The sequence below is a fragment of the Lissotriton vulgaris genome, chromosome 1_1 (genome assembly GCF_964263255.1).
Source record: "Lissotriton vulgaris chromosome 1_1, aLisVul1.2, whole genome shotgun sequence".
Lineage (NCBI taxonomy): Eukaryota > Metazoa > Chordata > Amphibia > Caudata > Salamandridae > Lissotriton > Lissotriton vulgaris.
In genome coordinates, this window is record NC_141685.1 from 1,855,767,756 (window position 1) to 1,855,790,044 (window position 22,289).

The 22,289-nt window shown below is 40.2% G+C and overlaps 1 protein-coding gene across 5 annotated transcripts in view; it reads left to right on the top strand.

Annotated features, from left to right (window-relative positions):
- Positions 1-22,289, top strand: part of FOXP2 (forkhead box P2) — a 269,974-nt gene that overhangs the window by 135,036 nt on the left and 112,649 nt on the right. For all 5 annotated transcript variants that reach the window (XM_086919355.1, XM_086919351.1, XM_086919359.1 and 2 more), the window contains exons 7-8: positions 10,527-10,740; positions 17,620-17,724. In XM_086919355.1, coding sequence (XP_086775481.1) covers positions 10,527-10,740; positions 17,620-17,724 — 319 coding nt within the window. The remainder of the gene's footprint in view (positions 1-10,526; positions 10,741-17,619; positions 17,725-22,289) is intronic.

Here is a 22,289-nt window from a genome sequence, read left to right on the forward strand (position 1 = left end):
CATGTTCCTTTGTTGTTAGATTTTCTCTTTCAAGGATCTGTTGTTCCGTATTATAATATTTAGTGAAATGAGCAATGGCAAGTTCATCACTGTGATGCTTTTCCCTCTATGCAATGTACCTTGCCTTTTCAAATCAAGGTTGCAGTTCTTACAGCTGAAGAGAAAGGAAGTGTTTTCATATAAAGCATGGCCCTGATGGAACATGCAGGCTCCTACACACTGTCCTCCACATTCTTTCTTAGTCTTCTCTTAGTGGAAACAACAGGCTCAATTTTATAGTGAATGTCCTTGCCTTGTTCGAGGACGTCTACCCCCAAGATGTTTCTAAAGGCACACATATCTAACACACTGCAATGAACGAGAAACTAGAAACACATAGCTTTTAGTTAACAGTGTCGCCACCGGTTGGAGATACCCTTTATATTTTAATGTTTCTAAGAGCATTTTATTTCTATGAATTTGAGACCATGCCTTAAAATTGTCTGTTGCTTATATTTTTGCCATCTTGTGTATTATATTTCATTTTATATGAAGCTGTTTCCCGGCACTCACCAGAATCAACCTTGTGAAAACTCACTTCATTCAAGCATTTTGTTAAATGGAGTTTCACGGCAATAGGAATCTGGATACACCAGTGATCATGAGAACAGTAGGAAACTTTTTTTCTCATTTTATAGAGAACACATTTTAAAACGTCATTACATTTTTTATGGTGCCATACTCCAAACAGATAGCGGTTAAAATGCAGAGAAAAATTCATTAATGATGTACAAGTAGGATATTAAGCATCTTCCTGTGTACAAGTTTTTTCCTGCACTAAAAATATCTTAGACGAAAACATATTTTTAAATCCCATTAATAAACATTAGAAATGAATATAGTTGATTAAAAATTTAAAAGGTGAGAATAAACATTTAAGAAGAAACCTAATTTCTTTTTTGCCAATTGAATGATAGAGAAAATTTAGATTTCGTGGTTTTAACACAACATGACAGCATTGTATGTGTCAGAACAAGCGGCAGACTGCACACCTTCTCTTGTACACCATAAACGATTTTTGAAAGAGCTCAATAAAGAGGGTTTGGTGTGCCAGATCAACAAGAGTTCTACCCCAGTAGCACAGATGTCAAATTCCAAAGGTACCTGGTTGTTCGTCTTGCACCAGTTTCAAGCTGCACATCCATTTAGACAGCAGTCACAGAAATCAAACCAATTTTTGTTCAAGTAAACCGTTTTTATTCTAGTGTTCTTCCATTCTTTTTAAAGTTCATTCAGAGGCAACGTGATTCCAAACTTTAAATGCCCAAGACATGCTCATCGAGAAGACCGTCAACAAGCAGATGGCCGCCTTCCTCGAGACGAACGGATCCCTCGACCCCTCACAGTCCGGCTTCCGAGCCAATCACAGCACCGAGACCGCCCTCATCGCCGCCACCGCTGACATCCGAGCCCTGATGGACAATGGAGAAACAGCAGCCCTCATCCTCCTAGACCTCTCCGCGGCCTTCGACACGGTCTGCCACCGCACCCTAGTACAGCGCCTCAGCAACATCGGAATCCAGGACAAGGCGCTGGAATGGATCATCTCCTTCCTCGACGGAAGAACACAGAGAGTCCGCCTACCACCGTACAAGTCAGAGGCCTCCGAAGTCATCTGCGGCGTCCCTCAAGGATCATCTCTGAGCCCCACTCTCTTCAACATGTACATGAGCCCCCTCGCGGCCATCGTACGCAAACACAACTTCAGCATAATCTCCTACGCCGACGACACCCAGCTGATCCTCTCCCTGACCAACGACCCGCCTCCGCCAGAGCCAACCTGCACGAGGGGATGAGAGAGGTAGCCGAGTGGATGATGACCAGCCGCCTGAAGCTGAACTCGGACAAGACGGAGGTCCTCATCCTGGGCTCTTCTCCCTCCGCCTGGGACGACTCCTGGTGGCCTCCCGCCCTGGGCACCGCACCCAAACCGACAGACCATGCACGCAACCTGGGCTTCATCCTGGACTCCTCCCTCTCCATGACCAGACAAGTCAACAACGTCTCCTCGGCGTGCTTCAACATCCTACGCATGCTACGGAAGATTTTCCGGTGGATCCCCACCGAGACCAGGAAGACCGTCACCCAGGCCCTCGTCACCAGCCGACTGGACTACGGCAACGCCCTCTACGCCGGTACCACCGCCAAGCTCCAGAAGAGACTCCAGCGGATCCAGAACGCCTCAGCCAGACTCATCCTCGACATCCCACGAACCAGCCACATCAGCGGACATCTGAGAGACCTTCACTGGCTCCCCGTCAACAAGAGAATCACCTTCCGCCTCCTCACCCACGCACACAAAGCCCTACACGACCAGGGCCCGAGCTACCTCAACAGCCGGATCAACTTCTACGCACCCAAACGCCACCTCCGATCAGCCAACCACGCCCTCGCCGCCGTCCCCCGCATCCGAAGAGCGACTACGGGAGGAAGGTCCTTCTCCTACCTGGCCGCCAAGACCTGGAACTCCCTCCCGACCGACCTGCGCCTGACCCAAGACCACCTCTCCTTCAGGAAGAAGCTGAAGACCTGGCTGTTCGAGCAGTAGCGCCCCCCCCCCCCCCCAGCGCCTTGAGACCCTACGGGTATGTAGCACGCTCTACAAGTGTCACTGATTGATTGATTGATTGATGCCTATCCAGACGTTGTGCAATAGCACATTAAATGACATTTCATCCTGGGTAACCATGCAAATATTCACCCAATGCATTTCAGGCAACAAGTCCTTCATTGGGAGTAACCCTAGTGAGTGTAAAATAGGCCATCAGTAACAATGACTTGCCTGTAAAACATTGCCAGGAATAATGATTAAACTATGTGCAACATGCAATCCATAGAGTAAATACACAAACATCACCCCAGACCATATTATTGTGGATGGCAATCACTGTATCCTTAGGGCAACCAGATATTGTGACCTGACTTCTCCTCAACTTCGCGCAATTAATACCAAACCATCCTCTTCCTATTGTACTCCAGATCATATTATGACCAACTACAACACATGGTCCATACTGAGTATGAACTAGAATTATTATTGAATAGAGACTAAATCAAAACATGCTTAACACTGAAAATCTGTTACACCAAAATAAAGTTAGCTCCGTGTGTAACTGAACTCTGTGCACTGATCCATTGTACAAAAACAAATATTAACCTAACACCCACCTCACAGTGCTGCAGATATTTGATTTGAATCTCCAGTAACCCAATACGGGCACCAGCAGCGAGGTCGCTTGATCTAAAAGCCATGAAACCAACAAAGTTGTGCACATATTAAACAGATTGTTAAATGTGCCCATTTTGTACGCCACAGTTGCAACCATTTAAACGTGCAGTGAGGTTTAAGCATGCCTTGAAATTTAAATGCACCATGTGACCACGAATGTGTATCCAAAAGTAAGCATAAAAGAACTTAAACAAAAACTTAAAAACCTGCTCCAAAACAAAAACGCTCAATAATTATAGAAATTATGACAAATATGAAAACATCTCACATATACAATCAAAAAGTGTCAGTCTTGAACAATGATGTACCTAGATCATTTTGTATAAGATAAACAAAGAGTTAACCATAACATTTTCATAATAACATAATAGCTAAACAAAACAGTGCTCTGTAGATGAATAGGCAATATTTTGACGGTGTCAAATGGCTCCCTCTGATGAGCGTAATGCGATTTGGGGCTCCCAAGTGGCATCCAAGATGGTATTTTACTTATAGATGAATCTTCCAGGGTGCAGGCATACGGAGGTACAGAAAAATATTGTATCAGAATGAACAAGAGGTAGTCTGCACACCTTCTGTTATACATGGTCCAAAAATGTGTTTAAGTGCTCAATGGCGTCGTTGTGGCATGTAGGGTCGACCCCTGCTCTGACCCAGTAACAAGGATGTAAAATTCTAAAGGTACCTGTTGCATCGACACAAACCAGTTTCAAATCGCAGAACCATGTAGACTACAGTTGCAGAAATCAAACCAATTTTCGTCCAAGTAATCTATTTTTATCAATTTTAATTCCAGTGTTCTTCCGTTATTTTTAAAGTTCACACAGAGGGAATGCAATTCCAAACTGTTAATGCTCAAGAAATGTCCATCCAGACTTTTTTTCAGCAGCACTTTAAATCACATTTCATCCTGGGTAACCATGCAACTATTCACCCAATTCATTTCTGGCAATACGCAGTTAGTCAGGGGTAACTGTAATGTGTAAACATCCATCAGTAACCAAGCATAGTTTGTAAAACATTGCCCGTTATATTACTTAACCCATGTGCAATAGGCAATCCATAGATTAAATACACAAATATAAAACATATATAAAAATTGGTTTGATTTCTGTGACTGTCGTCTATATGGTTGTGCGGCTTGAAACAGGTGCATGGCGGCACACCAGGTACATTTGGAACATTGCATGTGTATCATACATAAAGAGAAAAGACACCCACTTGATTTTAATCACTTATTTCAAATAAAGAATATGACCCACAAAAGGCTGAAAGGGAAACAGGTGGTGTTTAACAAATGAAGATTCTGATGCTGTTCAGTAGATCTTTTTAATTAGGTCTTACTCAACCCCACTGTTAGACCTGGCATCCTTGGTGAGGTTTTTCCTGACTTTTTGCCTTCTGTCTTGTTTTGACGACTTCGTTTTTACTGGCTTTGTGACTCTGGGCACTTTAACACAGCTAACCGAGTGGTAAAGTGCATATGCTCTGTACTCTAAACATGGTAACATTGGCTCATCCACAATTGGCATATTTCATTTACTAATAAGTTCATAGTAAAGTGCACTATATATTTGCAGGGCCTTTAAATTAAATACCACTAGTGGGTCTGCAGCACTGATTGTGCCACCAACTCAGAAGCTCTTTAAACGTGGCTCAGGCCTGCCATTGCAGAGCCTGTTGTGTAGTTTTAAATTGCCATTTCGACCTGGAAAGTTAAGTAACTTGCCAGGCCCAAACCTTCCTTTTTAGGTCGACCCTAGGCAGAGCTATACACTTTGTGGGCCTACAGCCCACCCATTGCTTTACTCATTACCTTGATTGTTCTTTAAAAAAGGCTTGTTTGCCAGTGGTTCATCCTTTGTCTTTGTCCCTACTTTTTACATTTTGTTTCCTCCCATGGAGCACTGCCCAATTACTGGCATCTTTACACTTTGGTGCTTATGGATTTGTTTTGTGGAACGATTTTTTCCTTTGTTTCCTGCTGTGTCTGCACCTGTCCCCACCTCGCCACATGGCAGTCCTTGCACATGCCCCCCTTTATGCATAAGTTGCTTGCTCCCCTAATTGCTTGTTTTATTTAGGTTCAGGCATTTGAATACAGAAGTGGCTGGGATGTGGTGCAGGAGCCTTGTGACGCCACGTGCCGCAGGCACTACAGCACTCTAGTGAGGTGTGCTATGAAAGGGTCGCACTGCTGCTCTTAATGTGCCTGGAATGCTTATCTCCTCCGTAGGGGTGACATTTTCCATCTGAAATTGATCCCGAATCCATGTGATCCCGAACTATCACATTGTTCGTGTTCTTCTTGTTCAACAATGACCTCTATTTAGTACGCCACAACATTACTAATTTTATTAACTTCTTTTTTGCTGCCACTCGTAAGAGCTGAATATGGGCTTTCCTCTTCCAGGCCAGTGACAGCAGTGGCATTTTCCTTATCTTGCTGATCATGGAACCCTAAATAGCTGTAGAGGTATTTGAACCATTTTTAGCCTTCTCTCTTGGAGGTGGTGTTCAACGTCCTTTATCAATTTATCTCTTAATTAGTAGCACTATAACACCTTTTCATCAAGCATGAGAACATTTCTAGAAAGGTTTTTTTTCCTGTGTTATCCCAGCAGCATTGAGCATTGCAGGTTTTAAGTGTGTGAGTATGCACACACATACACTGTAATGTAGTGCACATCCTTTTGTAAGCAAAGCGCACCACAAGGCCCTGTCTGCTGTGAAGTGCTGTTCATTCATATCTGATTTTTCTGCTCAGCTCCTCTGCGACTCATGCACTATAAAAATGCATTGCATGACTTGTTTGACTGAAATAATAAATACTTTTACAGTGGCAACAGGGGAACTGCCCCCCAGCATAGAAGAGTTGAAGCCATACATCAGCTGTGGTTACTTGCAGAATAACCGACAATCTGTGCATCCACTTCTTGAGAGAGAAATTAACTTAGTGGTGTAACATTTGTGTGGCAGGCAACTGGTACAATTGCAGCATGTGTGGACGTGAACTGAGGCTAGTGAAAGAAATAGAAGCAGCCATAGTGTCTATTCAGGTTTACAAGCCAATGGGTTTAATTGAGAAGACTGTTTTTAAAACAGAAATTTCAGGCATGAATTATTTTCATTTGATGTAAGCACTGTGCAAAGAAATAATGCTTTTTGTTCATGAGCAGGTAAACATAATTACGTTTTGCAGAAGTATCGTTTTTGTGTCTGGTCACATGCTTCTTTAATTTTGTCATATGTCATTGTTAGAAATGGGATTTCTGGTTGGCTGAGGCTTTCGCCAAAGCCATGCAGAAATCACCACTCTAGTCAGGGCTGGGGAGTTACACGCCAAAGATAACCCCTGCTCACCCCCTTGGTAGCTTGGGATGAGCAGTCAGGCTTATCCCGGAGGCAATGTGTAAAGCATTTGCGCACGCACACCATAGCACACAACATCCCAGACACACTCCAAAAGGAACTCCACACAAGGTTATATCAAAAATATCCTTTGTATTCTCAAAACACATTAGAATAGTAAACACATAACATACACTGTGCTAACTGGCATGGGCAATATTCAAAGGAGAATATATACACATGACAGTGCCACATGAACCACTGTCAGAACTATCACAAAGCAAACTTGGTAAAAGTAAAACAGATCATAAACCTACAACCAGAAAATACTGGTAATCACTGTACTTAGCATCAGCCTATAACATAAACTACATTATGCACAGTATCACATCATGCCCGAATTACATTCTGTGCCAAACTCACCAGCATAAACACATTATGAAATTCTCTCACAAGTCTAAACACATTAGACCCTAACCTCCTAAGTATAACTAACATTAGGGGCATAAGTCACACAGAGATACGTAATCTCACTAACATAAACTATGATATGCAAAACCAACCTCATAATCCTAAAAGGCCACATTTAGAGGTATAGCACAGGGTGTGTAAAACATACTAAATGCATTACATTTCCTAGCACCACATCACATTAGCACATAAATCACATTAGGGCCTAGCGCCCTATAAATCTACCAGTCCCCCTGGCCAACTCCAAAAACGGGGCTCAAATGCCCTGTGTCAGAATGTCAGGGCATGCTGCCAATGCAGCGAAAGTCAATTGCGCCACTGCGCAAACCTAAACGGTGCAGCTGGCACCAAGTGCTGCGCAGCTGTGTCAGGGGCAAAGGAGTGCAACTCACTCCTAACTCAGACATGCCCCCAAAGTCAAGAGAGACCTGAACGGTGCAGCTGCCCACTACTTGCTGGACAGCTGAGGATCTCCACATGAGGCTTGGCACCACTGTGCCGCTTCTGTACCTCTCAGGGACTCTCTTAATTAACTGCACCAAACGTTGCAGCTGCCTGAGCTCTTGCAGGGCAGCTGGGATCAGCCAAAGACGTGGGCACCACTGTGCCCCTAGACTCAAGGTGCCTCCACCCGGGTCAAAGCATGGGCTCCTCTGGGCCCACTAAATATTTGTGCCTATCGTTGGAGCCACACGGGCTCAGAAGATAATTATGCACCCACACACAGCAGAGTGTGTACCACTGGCCAATGGGACCCCCACTGGGGCCCTTAAACAAAATCTGCCCCCTTCGTTGGAGCGGCCCGCTGCCATCTGGGGCCACTCTGGATTACCATAAGGGTAAAGAGGAGGGCAAACATGGCCCTTGGGAACTAACTATGGCACCTGTTGGAGCGGCCCGCTGCTAGACAGGGCCGCTCTGACTGTGTGCCTCGCACTGGCATTGACCCCAAAGAGCCCCCACTCACCGGGTATTCGCAGGACTCCTCTCCTCCAACCGGGGATTCGCAGGATTCCTCTCACTGCTCTCCTCACCAGGATCGGCAGCAATTCACACACGGCGGCACTTCTGTTCACCCGGGCTCCCTCCTGGGACCCGGGACTCCTGCGGACATAGGTGGAGCTCTCCCTCGCACATGGTATCCCTTCAGCGGCAATGAGGGGTGGGCTCCACCGGATTTTAAAATATAAAGCGGGGTACACAATTAAAGTGACATGAGACTACCCGCTCTCCAAAAATAAAATCACCAATTCGGGGTGGGCACCCGTGATTCCCCCAACTCGGGTGAACCCCCGCACGCTGGGCTTCCCTCCAGGAAACTGCACGCAGCCCAGCACTGCACGGCACTCATGCAGGGTAGGCTCCTGCTTTAAATAAGGAGCGCAGGGGGAATCCCACCAGAAGGTGTTCCCTCAAAGCCTCAGCTGCAGGTGAGCCAACTCCTTCCTCCTGGTAAATAGAGTACAGGCCTCACAAGGCCCTAGATGCAGAAAAGGTCCTGCCAAGGTCCAAAGCAAAAGCATCAAGGGGCAAAGCAGGACCCAGGGAGGCAAGCCCTCATGACAGTCCCCACTGTGCCCCAGCAGCACGCCCCCAGCAGGATCAGTACACTCCAGGAAAGGAACTTCCTTCATGGGGTCACAGCTCCTTCTTTTATACACATAAATCCTTTGTTCTCAACTGTAGGGCAAGGAGAGAAACAGATACAACTGGTTCAGGAGCACTTTGTTTTGCTCAGCTCCCCTCTCAATTCACAGGACCGGCAAGGTTAAATTAGAGTGTGTATCTGACTTACCCTGACTAGGATTTTGGCTTCTGCTTGGACAGGGAGTATACTATGCCAACCAGAAACCTCAATTCCTAACAGCCACCGCCATCGTTTATCTAGTCGAGGTGATTCAATCATTATGTAACTCAAATGTGAGAAAATCTTGGGAAGCCTGGTTTTATACATTTCAGATAATGTACATTGAACTCAAATGTTGTCCACTGCTGAAAACTATGTAATGTAACCTATGTTCCGATAGCGCCCTCCCATGCCACCCCTTCTTTATCTGTCTCAGGGAGAGGCACCTCAGAGGTATTGCGCGTTATACTCCACTCTAGAGGGACATTTATTTCTACTTCAGATCTTCCTATATTGACTTAAACTGACTGCTTTAAGAACCTTGAATATTGTATTTAGCTTGCAAAATAAGATACATTCTGCCTGTTTTTAGAATATTGTCCACCTTAATTTTCACTATTTTCTTATGATAGTGCAACATCTTATAATACATTTACCAATTTTTTCTGGCATAGTGTGACTGAAAGGTTATAGAGGTTTTTACTCAAATATTAGGCATTATTATTTAAAACCGCTATTTTTAAAACAAAATGAGAGAACACAAAGTTGCAATGAACTTATTAGCTGAACTTAATGATCAAGGGTTCTGTTGTGATGTTGCCTTATTTATTCTAAAAGATATAAATATACAGAAAAGTATTGCTCCCTAAAAGCTAGTATGTATCTGTCAATGTCACGCTTTCATGTAATTTGCTGAAAAAACATTTAAAATGACTGTTTTTTACAGTGCATTTTAATACTGTGACAGCTTTTATGGTTGCTGTACTTACCAAATTAACCTTATATTGAATTGAATTAAATATACCAGAGCTTTATCACGTTTTTGAAATTTGTACTGAAAGAATGAGAAGGAATCATCCAAATATATGGCCATAGATGATCCGTCCCACACTACTTATCAATAATCCGAAGTTATTACAGAATTAGTTTTTAGGCATGTGTAGTCTTACCCTTTTGCACTTTCCTACATTTCTGTTCTCTCTTTTTGTGATGTACTATTTGCATGTATTTTTAGAACCATACTTGTTGTAGAATAACATTTCCAATAGACATTGAAATTGAAGAACAAGTAGCCAACCTGTATTAGTGTGCATATATTTATTTTTTGTCAAAATAATTTTAACAAGCTTGACAAAGCAAAAAAGACACCAATTGCGAGTTTCATAAAAAGCTGTAGGAAAATGGTCTTACATCCTGCTAGGAAGATTAAAGTGCTTGGGATAAGTGCTATTTACCTACATCTGGCCCTAGGTTCCTTTTATACTCAGAGTTGCTTCATACAGATCATATTTTAAAACATGGCCGTTCTCTTTCACTCTGGAAATAGGAGTCGAAAAGTAGAGTAACGTGGAGGCCCAAGATGTTATTAAAATATTTACACATGATGCTTCTTCTACTGATTGAGCAGAAGTATTTGAAAGCATAGTTATGAATTCTACATCCATTGCTTGCAGACGCACACACTGATCTGTCAAGTAAAATGCTTATTCCATTGCCCCTTTTTGGTGACTTATTTCCCCCCACAACAGCGAGCATATTTTATCAAAATTTTACTTTGTGCTGCTATTAAAGTTGTGTTTATTGTTACAGCTGGCCTAAGCCCTGCTGAAATTCAGCAGTTGTGGAAAGAAGTGACCGGAGTCCACAGCATGGAGGAAAATGGCATCAAACATGGAGGGCTTGACCTCACTACTAACAATTCCTCTTCTACTACCTCCTCCAACACTTCCAAAGCATCACCACCAATAACGCACCATTGCTTAGTCAATGGACAGTCCTCTGTTCTAAGTGCTCGAAGGGACAGGTAAGTGTGGAGAATATTGTCAGTTTTCATAAATTATTATATAAATATTTTTCAATGATCTTTGATATCTGCAGGAATGAAGCTTGGCAAATTACTCATGATAATTATTCATTCTATCCCCCACATATGGTAACCAAATTGTGCACACCCAATGTCTCCATCTTCATACAGCCAATATGTTTTATTTTATTTTACTTTTTGTCAAACTGGTTGCTTTATTGCCACTTCAGGTGAATTTAACACTAACTATATTTTTACATAAATTAATTTAGCCAATTTATGCAGTGAGACAAGTTAGCAAACATAATCGAACATTTGTAGTGGAAGTAAAAGGGAACGGAAATGAACCGGAATTGACTCAAATGTGAAAAGGCCTGTGGGTCTTCACTTTCTGATCTCACACATCATACACAATATTTTATTCTCCCAGCTTTTGCTCTACATCTGCAGCCCTAACCATTACTCTGAGCATCCTTCATCTCACAATTGCAGAAGTAATATGTTTTCAGTTACATCCTCTGCCTTGTGCAAGATGAGCTACCTTTGTAATATGTGTTTTGAATGTGCTATTTTTTCACACTCTATCGCAGTATGTCCACACATGTTTTATAACATATTTAGCAAGTTACTTGGTTGTCACATATTTCAAGCTGTTGTAACGCCAATAAATCATTATAAGGTTTTTGTGGTAATAAAACACCAAAATGGTACACCTTTTCACATTTCTTCAACAGTTCCAGTGTTTTGTAGAGGAGAGTAGCACAACTTCGGAGAACTGTCCCATAGTTTATACAATGGAAGTAGTAGTAGAAATAATTATATTCTCGAAAGCCTTCCCAGGAAGGTGTCTGTCTAAAATCTATTTAACCTGCGGGTTGTATATCTTCTAGCTACCAAGTGCTAGCAGCAATGCAAAATGTTTTATTTTTTCTGATGAACATAAAAACAACTTGATTTCATAATTTCAGGTAATATTCATCACACAGCCTTTTCCATTGAATGACACACAGTTTACCCTGAAATAGGGGCTTTTTACTTTGATTGAAATTTGGTGGTTGACCTGTCTGACAATGAATTTGAGACAGAGGGTAGCAGTGAAAATACATAGGGCTGCATTAAGATGCCGGGAAAAATCCCCCCACGGTATACGATACAACCGCTGCTACTGTAGTGGTCTCATCTACAGGAGTTCACCTATATCCGAATATGTCACTGCACATGCATACAAATTCACAATAAACATGTACTATGTACATACATGCATGGCATATGCACAGTCCAGCCCATGCAGATACATACCACTAATGGATTTTCATTCATTGTGGCAGCCACAGGGTCATAGTCTTCGGAGTTCAGCTGCTGCAGTTTAGGGGGGGGCTGGAGAAAGGTGTTTACACTGGAGGCTGTCAGGGAGAGGCTGGTTTGGGTGAGTATGCACCCCAAATCCTTTGTTTCTGATGAGTTGAGGCAGCCGGCGGAACTCCCTGTACAGCTTTATGGCTGCTGCTTTTCTCCGCCTGCCATCTCAGCAGTTGGAGAAAGACTGTTGGAGTCGGTAGTCTTCCAACGGTCGGCCGGACTTCATTTAGCATGCATTGTAATTTGACGGTCGGTCCGACAGCTGCCGATGAAACAGTGGCAGTCTGACTGGTGTCGTTGAAGCTGCGAATGTCGGTCCACTTGACATCGTAATGAGGCCCATAGCTATTAAAAACATAGGATAAATATCACCATTACCTGTTGGGTTGAGTAGATGCAGAACTTTGCTTTGGCTTGCTAAAATGTGATTTTCTAATTGCACCGTGGTCTGCATAGCAATGTGTAACAGGTATAACTAGAAACGTTAACAATGAGCAGGGCTCCTTTTTGTAACTACTGTTCTCTAGGTCAAGGCACAAGGCAATTCCTCAACCCACATAGACTTTCAGGTAAACAGAAATGTTAACCTTATTTTGATAGGTTGAATTGAGTTATTTTTTAAGCTACTTAAACACGAATTAGCAAAAGCGAGGAATCCATTTACAATAGCAGGGCTCTTTTTATAATGTTTTGCTTCCAACATTCGGACCAAGGAGAACAACAGGAACTGTCAACATCTCAGAACGAACAGAAAATCAAATAGAATATGAAACAGCATGATGATGATGACGTGATGATGATGATACTACTACAACAGCGTAATGATGATAATGATACTATACTACTACTACTTATGATAATAAAAGTAATATTTATAAAACATATAATGAGAAGTCTAGCTGACTAAAATATGATGTTTACAGTTAACTGTTAAAGAAACCGTTGTGTATGTGTAAGATTCCATTTCCCCAGCTCTCTAACTTCTTCATGAGGTGACAAATATAATCTTCCTTAATCTTTGCACAGTTCTGTCAATTATTTTATTCTGATATATGCAGTACTTGTCATTTAACTAATTAGCTACTGATTGCAATAAAGTCCCAATGAATACACTAATTAAAGCTATTTGGATTCATTAGTGTTTAAAATCAAGAGACTGCAAACGTCTTTTATTTCATTAGTTAGAAGTATCGGGTGGTGTCACTTTATATACAAAATGAGAGTTTGATTTCATTTCATTGTGCATGTAATTTGGGCAAATTAAAATGTTGCTGCCTAATCTTAAAAAAAAGTAGATTATACAAAAATTTGCAAAATGTGCTTGTTTCAAAAGCTATCGTACAGTGAAGTGCTGGTATGTTTACCCGCAGTTGAGCTCTATTTTCTATACAGCAGCAAAGCACCATTACCTAGTGTCCACTTTGCATGCATTATAACTGGTCTTATTAGAACTGGCTGTATGTCAAAAACTAGTCATCACTACAGGCCTCATTTACTATATTATGATGCACCACAGCGTAGCAAGCCTTTCTGCTGCTCTGCCATGCAACAAAATAAAATGGCAGGAATATGCCATATCTACAAGATATGGCGCATTCCTGTCCTTCTCCCTGGCATACAAACAGCTGACACCCTTGCACCACGGTGAATGGGTGACTGCATTGCAGGGATGATGGCGGATGTGCAGGAAGAGACACCTTCTTGCACATAAACATTCATTAAAGTTCATTTGCTCTTTCTATATGTGCCGCAGAATGCAGGACACATAAAAAGAGCTAAAAGCTAGGAGATTTGTCCTTGTAAATATGGGCAGGCACACTGCGCCGCCGGTGTGTCTAAAAAATTCATGCACTGGCGGGCAAAAGTGAGGAACGATTAAGAAGACTTTTTTATGAAAGTACATAGAAGAAGTGCTTAAGTTGGAAATATATTTATAGCGTAATGAAAGCCTCAACAAATCCCTGTGAACTCGCTGGGATTTGAGTAAAGAATAGAATTGTACGGTTGTGATAGATAAATATAAGTTACCCATACTTTCTATTTTTTTAACAAAATGCCTTTTGCTCAAAAACAAAGTAAGCATTCATAGAATGTAAAAAGAAAGAATCAATTGAGAACAGTAAATAGGTTCTGGTGTAAGACACTCATAACTGGGCCCTTCAGCCACTGTGCTTTAATCAGAAGAATGTGATTGAGGGCCACATGATCTGGTCAGATTAATCAATTATAAATCAACACAATTTAGTATTGGTAAAAATGGAGGAAGCACATTGACAATACTGTCAAGTTTCATTCAGTAAAGGAAAATGACACTAAAATATTTGTGAAGAACTGGTTGTTGCTATCTTCTTTGTTTCCAGAGCATTTTGCAGAAATTGCAAGAACATGTTTCAAAACAAAGGTTTCTTTGTATTATAATTGGGTGTCTTATATGGGATAAATTACCTTCTGTATTATAATAATATTGGAAGTCACTGAGAAGTTCCTTGCTGAAATGGCATGGGGTAATTTATTCCTTATAATGCATGGTCAAACCATCACCTTTCCCACAAACCACTTATATCCTTGGTGCATTCCTCTTTTATGAGAAAGAGAGAGTATGTTAGCAAATATGAAAAATACAATTAGTATCTTGAGAGCAATTTCAAACACATCAAAGAAGCTGTTAGATATTTGTAGGGAAATACATTAGAATCAGTTTACTACAAGTCATTTAGAGCCAAACGTTTCTATAATTACCAAAGGAGTACAAAAAATAGACAAGCTGCCATAAATATCTCCTTTTCTACTTGTCACTGTTCAGGTAGAAAAACAGACCAAAGGAAAGAAAATCAGTGTTTGTTTTTTGTTCTTTAAGCTGCTGCTTGAATTGTGCTCTGTGATGTAGCCTACCTCTGGCAGCAGGCATTGGGATGTCAGAACTCAACTGTAATAAGTTATTAAAGTTACAATCCAATATCATTTCCTGGTGTGTCACAGGTTGCCTGTCATAAAGAAATTAGACACATTTTTTATACAGGGATTGCAGAATTTCATGTAAAATAGCTTGTAGCTTATTTCTCTTCCAGTGACAAAGATATTGCTTTAATAGGTATGCTACAGCGGATAATTTTTTTATATTTATCTTTTTCGTAAATATCACTTCACTTGGCAGACTAAGGTATGCCACATTTAGGGTTAGTTTTTAGATGAGTGGCAGTTTGTTACTTTTTATTCAAAGCCTTAAAGAGCAAGGTGATATGCTGTCCCTATGCTTCTCATAGTCCATATAAAATCGAAACAATTTAGTCTGACATTTTGGGGACTGTTTAGAAACAACATGAGCATCATCTGTGAAACAGGGTGAACTTTTGCAAGTTATGACTTAGAGGAAGAGTGATTGAATTATGCTCATTTGAAGTTGGATAAATGTAAACATATATATCACACAGTATGCCCCTCCATACTGTATATTATAATGCTATTGCAAGTCACAGAGGAGTTTCATGACTATGTATATAGAGGAAAAAGACCAGAAGGCTGAGTTCCATTTGTAAGCTTATGGAACCCCAAGGTGAGTTGCAATATCCTTATCATGTGTGGCATGGCCACATCATTCCTTATAATACACTGTCACACCATCACCTGTACTACAAACCACCAAGTTCCTTTTGCGTAGATCTTTTACATGAAGGAAAGAGCATGTTTGCAAGATTGAAAATGAAAATAGAATCTCTAGTGCAAAACTAAGCACATCATAAAAGCTGTTAGATAGTTGTTGTAGAAGTATATTAGAATCAGTTTAATACAAGTCAGTTTAAAAAACAAAATGTTGCGCTATCTCGGAAAGTGCAGAAACATGCAGAAAGATTTAAAATTCTCCCTAATTACAGAATATGTACAAAAAATAAACATGTTGCCGAAAGTATCTCCTTTCTGCTTGTCACAGTACTGGCAGAAAACAGAGCAGAAGAAATAAAGGCAACATTTTATTTTTGTTCAATAAACAGCTACTCCAATTATGCTCATAGACTTCACCTGGCTTTCCCCTGGCTTTAACAGCAGGAATTGTGACTTCAGAACTCTACTGTAATAAGTTACTACCGTTGAGCCACTACGTAATTTCTTTAGAATAGGCTACTGGATATGCCACAAGGGACCTATTACAAAAAAATTAAAGATTGATTTTTAATACAAGGATTGGAGAATCCCATGTATTATCAAAATCTTCTTTTGGAGAAAATGAATATTGGTAGGATTGCTGCTGCAAGATTCACAATTAAAGTTTCATGGATCGGTTTTGGTGTGTCTTGCCCATTGCAGGAGTCTCACCTACATTTTACAGAGTCACAGGCAAACTCCTATGAACCATGCAGTGTTGTGGTCTATGTAATGCCCAGTATTGTTGCTGTGCATGCTATCTCCATCACACTCACTACTCCCCTCCTTAATGGCATCTAGTTTATATCCTTACCCTGCTCTGCTCTTCATCACTGTGCGCTCTCTTTCACACTTGTGTTGTGCAGATGCACTGGAAAATTACTGCAAACTTCTTTTCCCATCATTAACAACCCACTATCTTGATGCCACTCTTACTCTTTCCTGCTCCTCATCACTGCCACCGTTGCTTACCTCACTCTACCTCAAGGTGTTAGGTAGCTACCCAGTCATATAATAGAGTCGTAGGTGGTGAGTTCTGTCCATATCACTCTCAATCCCATTTCCATGATTTTGGCGCTACAATATTATTATCCCCATCTCTCCCCTTGCGGGCACATCTATCGCTCGTGTGCATCGTGGTTCTATCATATTACCCTGTCTGTCTTGCTTCCCATCGCTGCCTTACTTCCTCTCACTTCATGGTCCCAGCATTCCTTTCACCCCAATCTCAGTGCCTTACCTACCTTGCTCAATCTCCACCAACTCCACAAATGCAAATATTTCAGTTTTGGAAGATGCAAATGTACATTTGTTTCTGGTGCTCATAAAATTTCCATATGCCCTGGTGAAACCAAGTATCCATTTCTCAGCATATCATATGCCGAGAGATTGTATATCTTAGTGATTTGTTCAGTTTTATATTTTGTTTCTAAAGTATCACTGATTATAAAAAGTATGAACTTTAAACAAAATCATCCCAAATTTACTAACCTACAAGGTCGGTTGACCTATAGGGCAGCTGTGATGCTCCAAAGAATTGTTCTGATCTGTAGACTCTACATGGTCTCGAAATTACCGGGTACCTTTTAAAACACTAATTAAGTTTAACTCGTGTCTATCGCATTACTGAAAAAATATGTAGGTTTCCATGAGATAAAAAAACCTGTGGTCTTATTAAGATCCTATTGTTTCATTTTATGGGAAGAGCAGTGTTTGATTCTATTCCTATCGTCATTATCTTGCATTATCATCCAACCTTGGCAGGTAATCTCTTTAGCACAATGATTAAATGCTTCTGACTGCACTGTACTGACAGGCACAAGAATTATTAAATGATTCTAGCATGACATATTAATCTGGCCTTGTGTTCTGTTGCTACAGCTCGTCACATGAAGAGGTAGGGGCCTCTCATACGCTATATGGCCATGGAGTTTGCAAATGGCCTGGGTGTGAAAGCATTTGTGAAGATTTTGGACAGTTTCTAAAGTAAGTTGATTGATAGCCATATTCGTATGAATTGAAAAGAAAAATGTAATGTTTTGCTATAATTTATATTAGCATTTGCAAGCAATAAACTATCACACACCTCTCCTTCATTTTAAAAGCGGTTGATAAGCCTTGCATTTTAGCCTGTGTTGCATGAGTGACATGAAGTATTTTAGTAATGGGTGAAGTACATCTTAACCCATTAGGTCTGGAGTTAGTCAAGATGTTTTTTTTCCAAAAACACTGGCAAAAAATATATGCATATTAATACATCTTGGCGAAACGACAGACCTTAAAATACATACATATTAATACATATATAGGGGTTCATTTAGCTCTCTTCATCCATTCATCTGTTATATCGTGCTTCTGCTCACCACATCAAACAGCATAGGACAAAAGGTCAACTCACTTCAGCCATAGGTTCCCCCTACTGCAACAGTATTTAGCTTGTGCCCAAAGGTGTAAACATTTTGTGTTTCCCACAAAGTATTTGCAGGCAGCATTCATTAGTTGTGTAGCACCACATGATCTGCTGAAGGACAGAGTTAAGAAAAATCTAGACGTAAAGCATGCAAATCAGTGTCTACATATTTTAGCTAGCTTTGCTATGTTGTCATGGTACAGCCAGCATGCTAAAAGAATTGTTTCATGCTTCATAAACAATAATCAACAAAGAGATTAATTAGCTTACTTAAAATCTCGATGCTGTGTTGCCACGATGCTGGCTAAACCATAGAAAACATGTATTTGCGTGTTGCAGGCAACCAAAGGAAGGCGGCAGCAGGTTAGTAACAAGCTCTAATACAAAATACTTCACACAGAGAACACTTTAAAATGCATTTTAAGTCATTCCTCCATTTTTTCCACGTTTTCACCAAAATGACAGATATTAACTTTGAAATTGTACTTCACATTTGCTTTCAATCTATGAATAGATATTTATATACACTTTGAGATTCAATTTCAAAAGATTTCCTGCTATTACAGAAATGATCTTACATCCACTTTCGCAGAGTAAAATAGATTATTTGTCATGTCTTGGTAAAGGAAGTCTGTGCAAAATGTTAAATGCAATTGATGTTACAACTACATCCTACTGTACTAGGTGTAGAAATGCTGCCAAGTCACCTTTAGGTTTCAACTGGATGGAATGCTCTAAAACTACTGAGAGTGCAAATCTCTCAGGGAAAAAAAATGTAATAGCTTTCTATAACGAGCCTACAGAATAAAACGACTGCATCAATTACTTTACACAATGTATCTTTGCCAAACAATGTTTAGAGATTTAAAGAATGAATTATAAAATTCAGGCACAAACTACATCTCTTAAAATGTAAAGGAATTGTGTACACATTGTTTTATTTGAGTGCAGAGCATGCATATGAAACCATTTCTGGTATCAGAAGACTGTACAAGAATCATAATTAAAACACACAATGGCAATGCCACTTTAGATTGTCAACAGAGCAAATGTTGCAAAATGAGGTCCAATAGACAAAGCAGATAAAGTGATAAACATTAGAAGTTGATTTTCCTTCCCTGAAGTTTCATTACTTTTATTATGCATATCTGAACTGGCCAGCGTGTTGTTCTTATTTAAAAAATAGTAGTCAAAAACATTAAGATAAACTTAGATTAATAATAAATAAAACTCATCAAATGTAAGGATGTCAGGGCAATAGCAATAGAGAGAAAGATAAGAGAGATAGAAAGGGTCAAACAGAAAGACATTGAGCAGAGAGCAAAAGAGATGTATGCTGAGTGCCAACTAAGAGACAACGGATAGCCAAAAGACAGGGAACATATGAGAGGAAAAAATGCTATGTTGTGAAATTATAACCATCTCATTTGGAAAAATTAGAATAAAGTTAAATATTGTAGCAACAAATTTCTGTCCACGTTCTTTTCACTCCCTCAATTCAGCCCTTATTGATACTCATGTAACAGATTGCTGTCTTTTTCTCGTTCTCTGAGCTCACCTCAGATATAAATATATTTTATTGCAATTGGTCAGAAAAGAGATGCATAGTCATTGTTGCATTTTAAAAAATGTTCAACAATATACGTTGTTTCTGTATTCTTTTATCTTTATGCCATGGCTGGAAGTTTAAAAAGTTGCACTGTTTTGATCTCTGCTCTCCTATACGCGGACGACGCTGTACTCATTGCACGTACAGGGGTGTGCCTCCAAAAATTGCTGGATGCATTTGGGACCTTTAGGGACCGGCTCGATTTGAGGGTCAATGCTTCTAAATCTCACACCATGGTCGTTGGCCCACAGGGGAAAAAGGCTAAGGCTAAAATATTTTTTTGTAAAGGAGAGGTAGTCTCGAGAGTCCCTGTGTTCCCCTACTAGGGAGTCCTTTTTGATAGCAAGGGTACCTGGGGACCCCAGATACGAGCCAAAAGCCTAGCGGTAACAAGGACATCTATGGCCATCCTAGGCTTTGCCAAAAGGTTGGGTCATAGACCTATGAAAGCAATCATTAAGGTGTACAATAGTAAATCCCTCCCTGTGGCACTATATGGCGCACCTCTATGGGGCTATGTTCGCTTGGAAAAAATTCAGCTAGCGGAGAATAGATTTTTACGATCCCTTTTGTCCCTTCCCCGATTTTTTCCATTCATATGGAACTTGGTTTGGATTACGTTCAGGACAAACTGAGACTGGCACCCTTAACATACTGGCTTAAGACCTGGTTAAACCCAGAACTAACGTTAAACCACATGATTATGAGGGACGTGATGAGTCTGGAGAATAGTTGTACGATTCCATGGTTGGCGTACCTAAAAAAAAAATTTTAACGATCTGGGACGCCCAGACTTATTCACTGTTCCCTCTGGCATTACAAAGCAGGATGTGATCGTAACTAAAAAACAGTTCATGTCTAGGGAACGCTTGCTGCAAGAAGAATCAGAATTACTAAAGCCTACAGTACGACTGCATTATTTGTCACTTTATTCACTTGCAATTGAGCCCTATTTATGTTTCGTCACAAATCCCTTTCATAGATTTTTGTTAATAAAATTTAGGTTCAACCTTATTCATTTTTAGTTGGGTAATTTTAAAACCTGGATGAAACCAGAGTTAGCACCGCCCTGCACTTGTGACAATTTTTCAGTTCAGGACACGATGCACGTTGTTATGTTTTGTGATTTCTTCTCTGCACAAAGAAAAAAATACTTGTTACCTGTCTAAAGGGACGCTGGCTTCTCCCAGGTGAGACTAGCCATGCTTTATTTAAAATCCCTGGGAAATATACATATTACGTTCGCCATGGCCAATTTCCTTGTGGCAGCGTCCAGATCTAGAAGACGTATGAATTTGTCAAACCAGTGTGTATAACCCGTTTTAAATGTTTTTATCATAACATCATGCCAAATTAACTCGATTGTAAAGAAACTGTTTAATCCTTTTTTAATTGTAAATACGTTTGTTTTTATGTACTTTGTATGATTTTAATTGAATCGAATAAAGTTAATTTGACTGACTGACTGATAAACATTAGAAGTTGATTTGCCTTCCCTGAAGTTTCATTACTTTTATTATGCATATCTGAACTGGCCAGCGTGTTGTTCTTATTTAAAAAATAGTAGTCAAAAACATTAAGATAAACTTAGTTTAATAATAAATAAAACTCATCAAATGTAAGGATATCAGGGCAATAGCAATAGAGAGAAAGACAAGAGAGATAGAAAGGGTCAAACAGAAAGACATTGAGCAGAGAGCAAAAGAGATGTATGCTGAGTGCCAACTAAGAGACAACGGATAGCCAAAAGACAGGGAACATATGAGAGGAAAAAATGCTATGTTATGAAATTATAACCATCTCATTTGGAAAAATTAGAATAAAGTTAAATATTGTAGCAAAAAATTCTGTCCACGTTCTTTTCACTCCCTCAATTCAGCCCTTATTGATACTCATGTAATAGATTGCTGTCTTTTTCTCGTTCTCTGAGCTCACCTCAGATATAAATATATTTTATTGCAATTGGTCAGAAAAGAGATGCATAGTCATTGCTGCATTTTAAAAAATATTCAATAATATACGTTGTTTCTGTATTCTTTTAACTTTATGCCATGGCTGGAAGTTTAAAAAGTTGCACGGTTTTGATACTTTTCAGATGATCCATCAGATGATTTCTGATAGACTATAGTTCTCTATTTTGATTTAACAGTATCCAAGTCCCAGCTCACTTTGTTATAGTTTCGTTTTTTGAGAGTTGTCAAGAAGTGTAATAACTGTTTACTTCTCACATTAGTAAAATATTTGGGGCTGTGTTTTGTCCAAAAAGGAACATTTCCTTATTCATTTCCAGAAAGCTTTTATATCTTGTATGGCCAATGCCTTCTGTGTTTAATAATTCTCTAAGCATAAACCATTACATGTATTTTATCCAAACAGCTACATTTAATAGCATCCTCCAGTAGAGCTGTTAATGTATCTTGTGGTGCATTCAGGACTCTCTTCCAAAACTTACTTTGTACTTGATTTTCAGATCGGAGGGTTGTCGGCTATTTTCTTCAACCTCTTAGAGTGATAACAGGCTGTTCAACACTT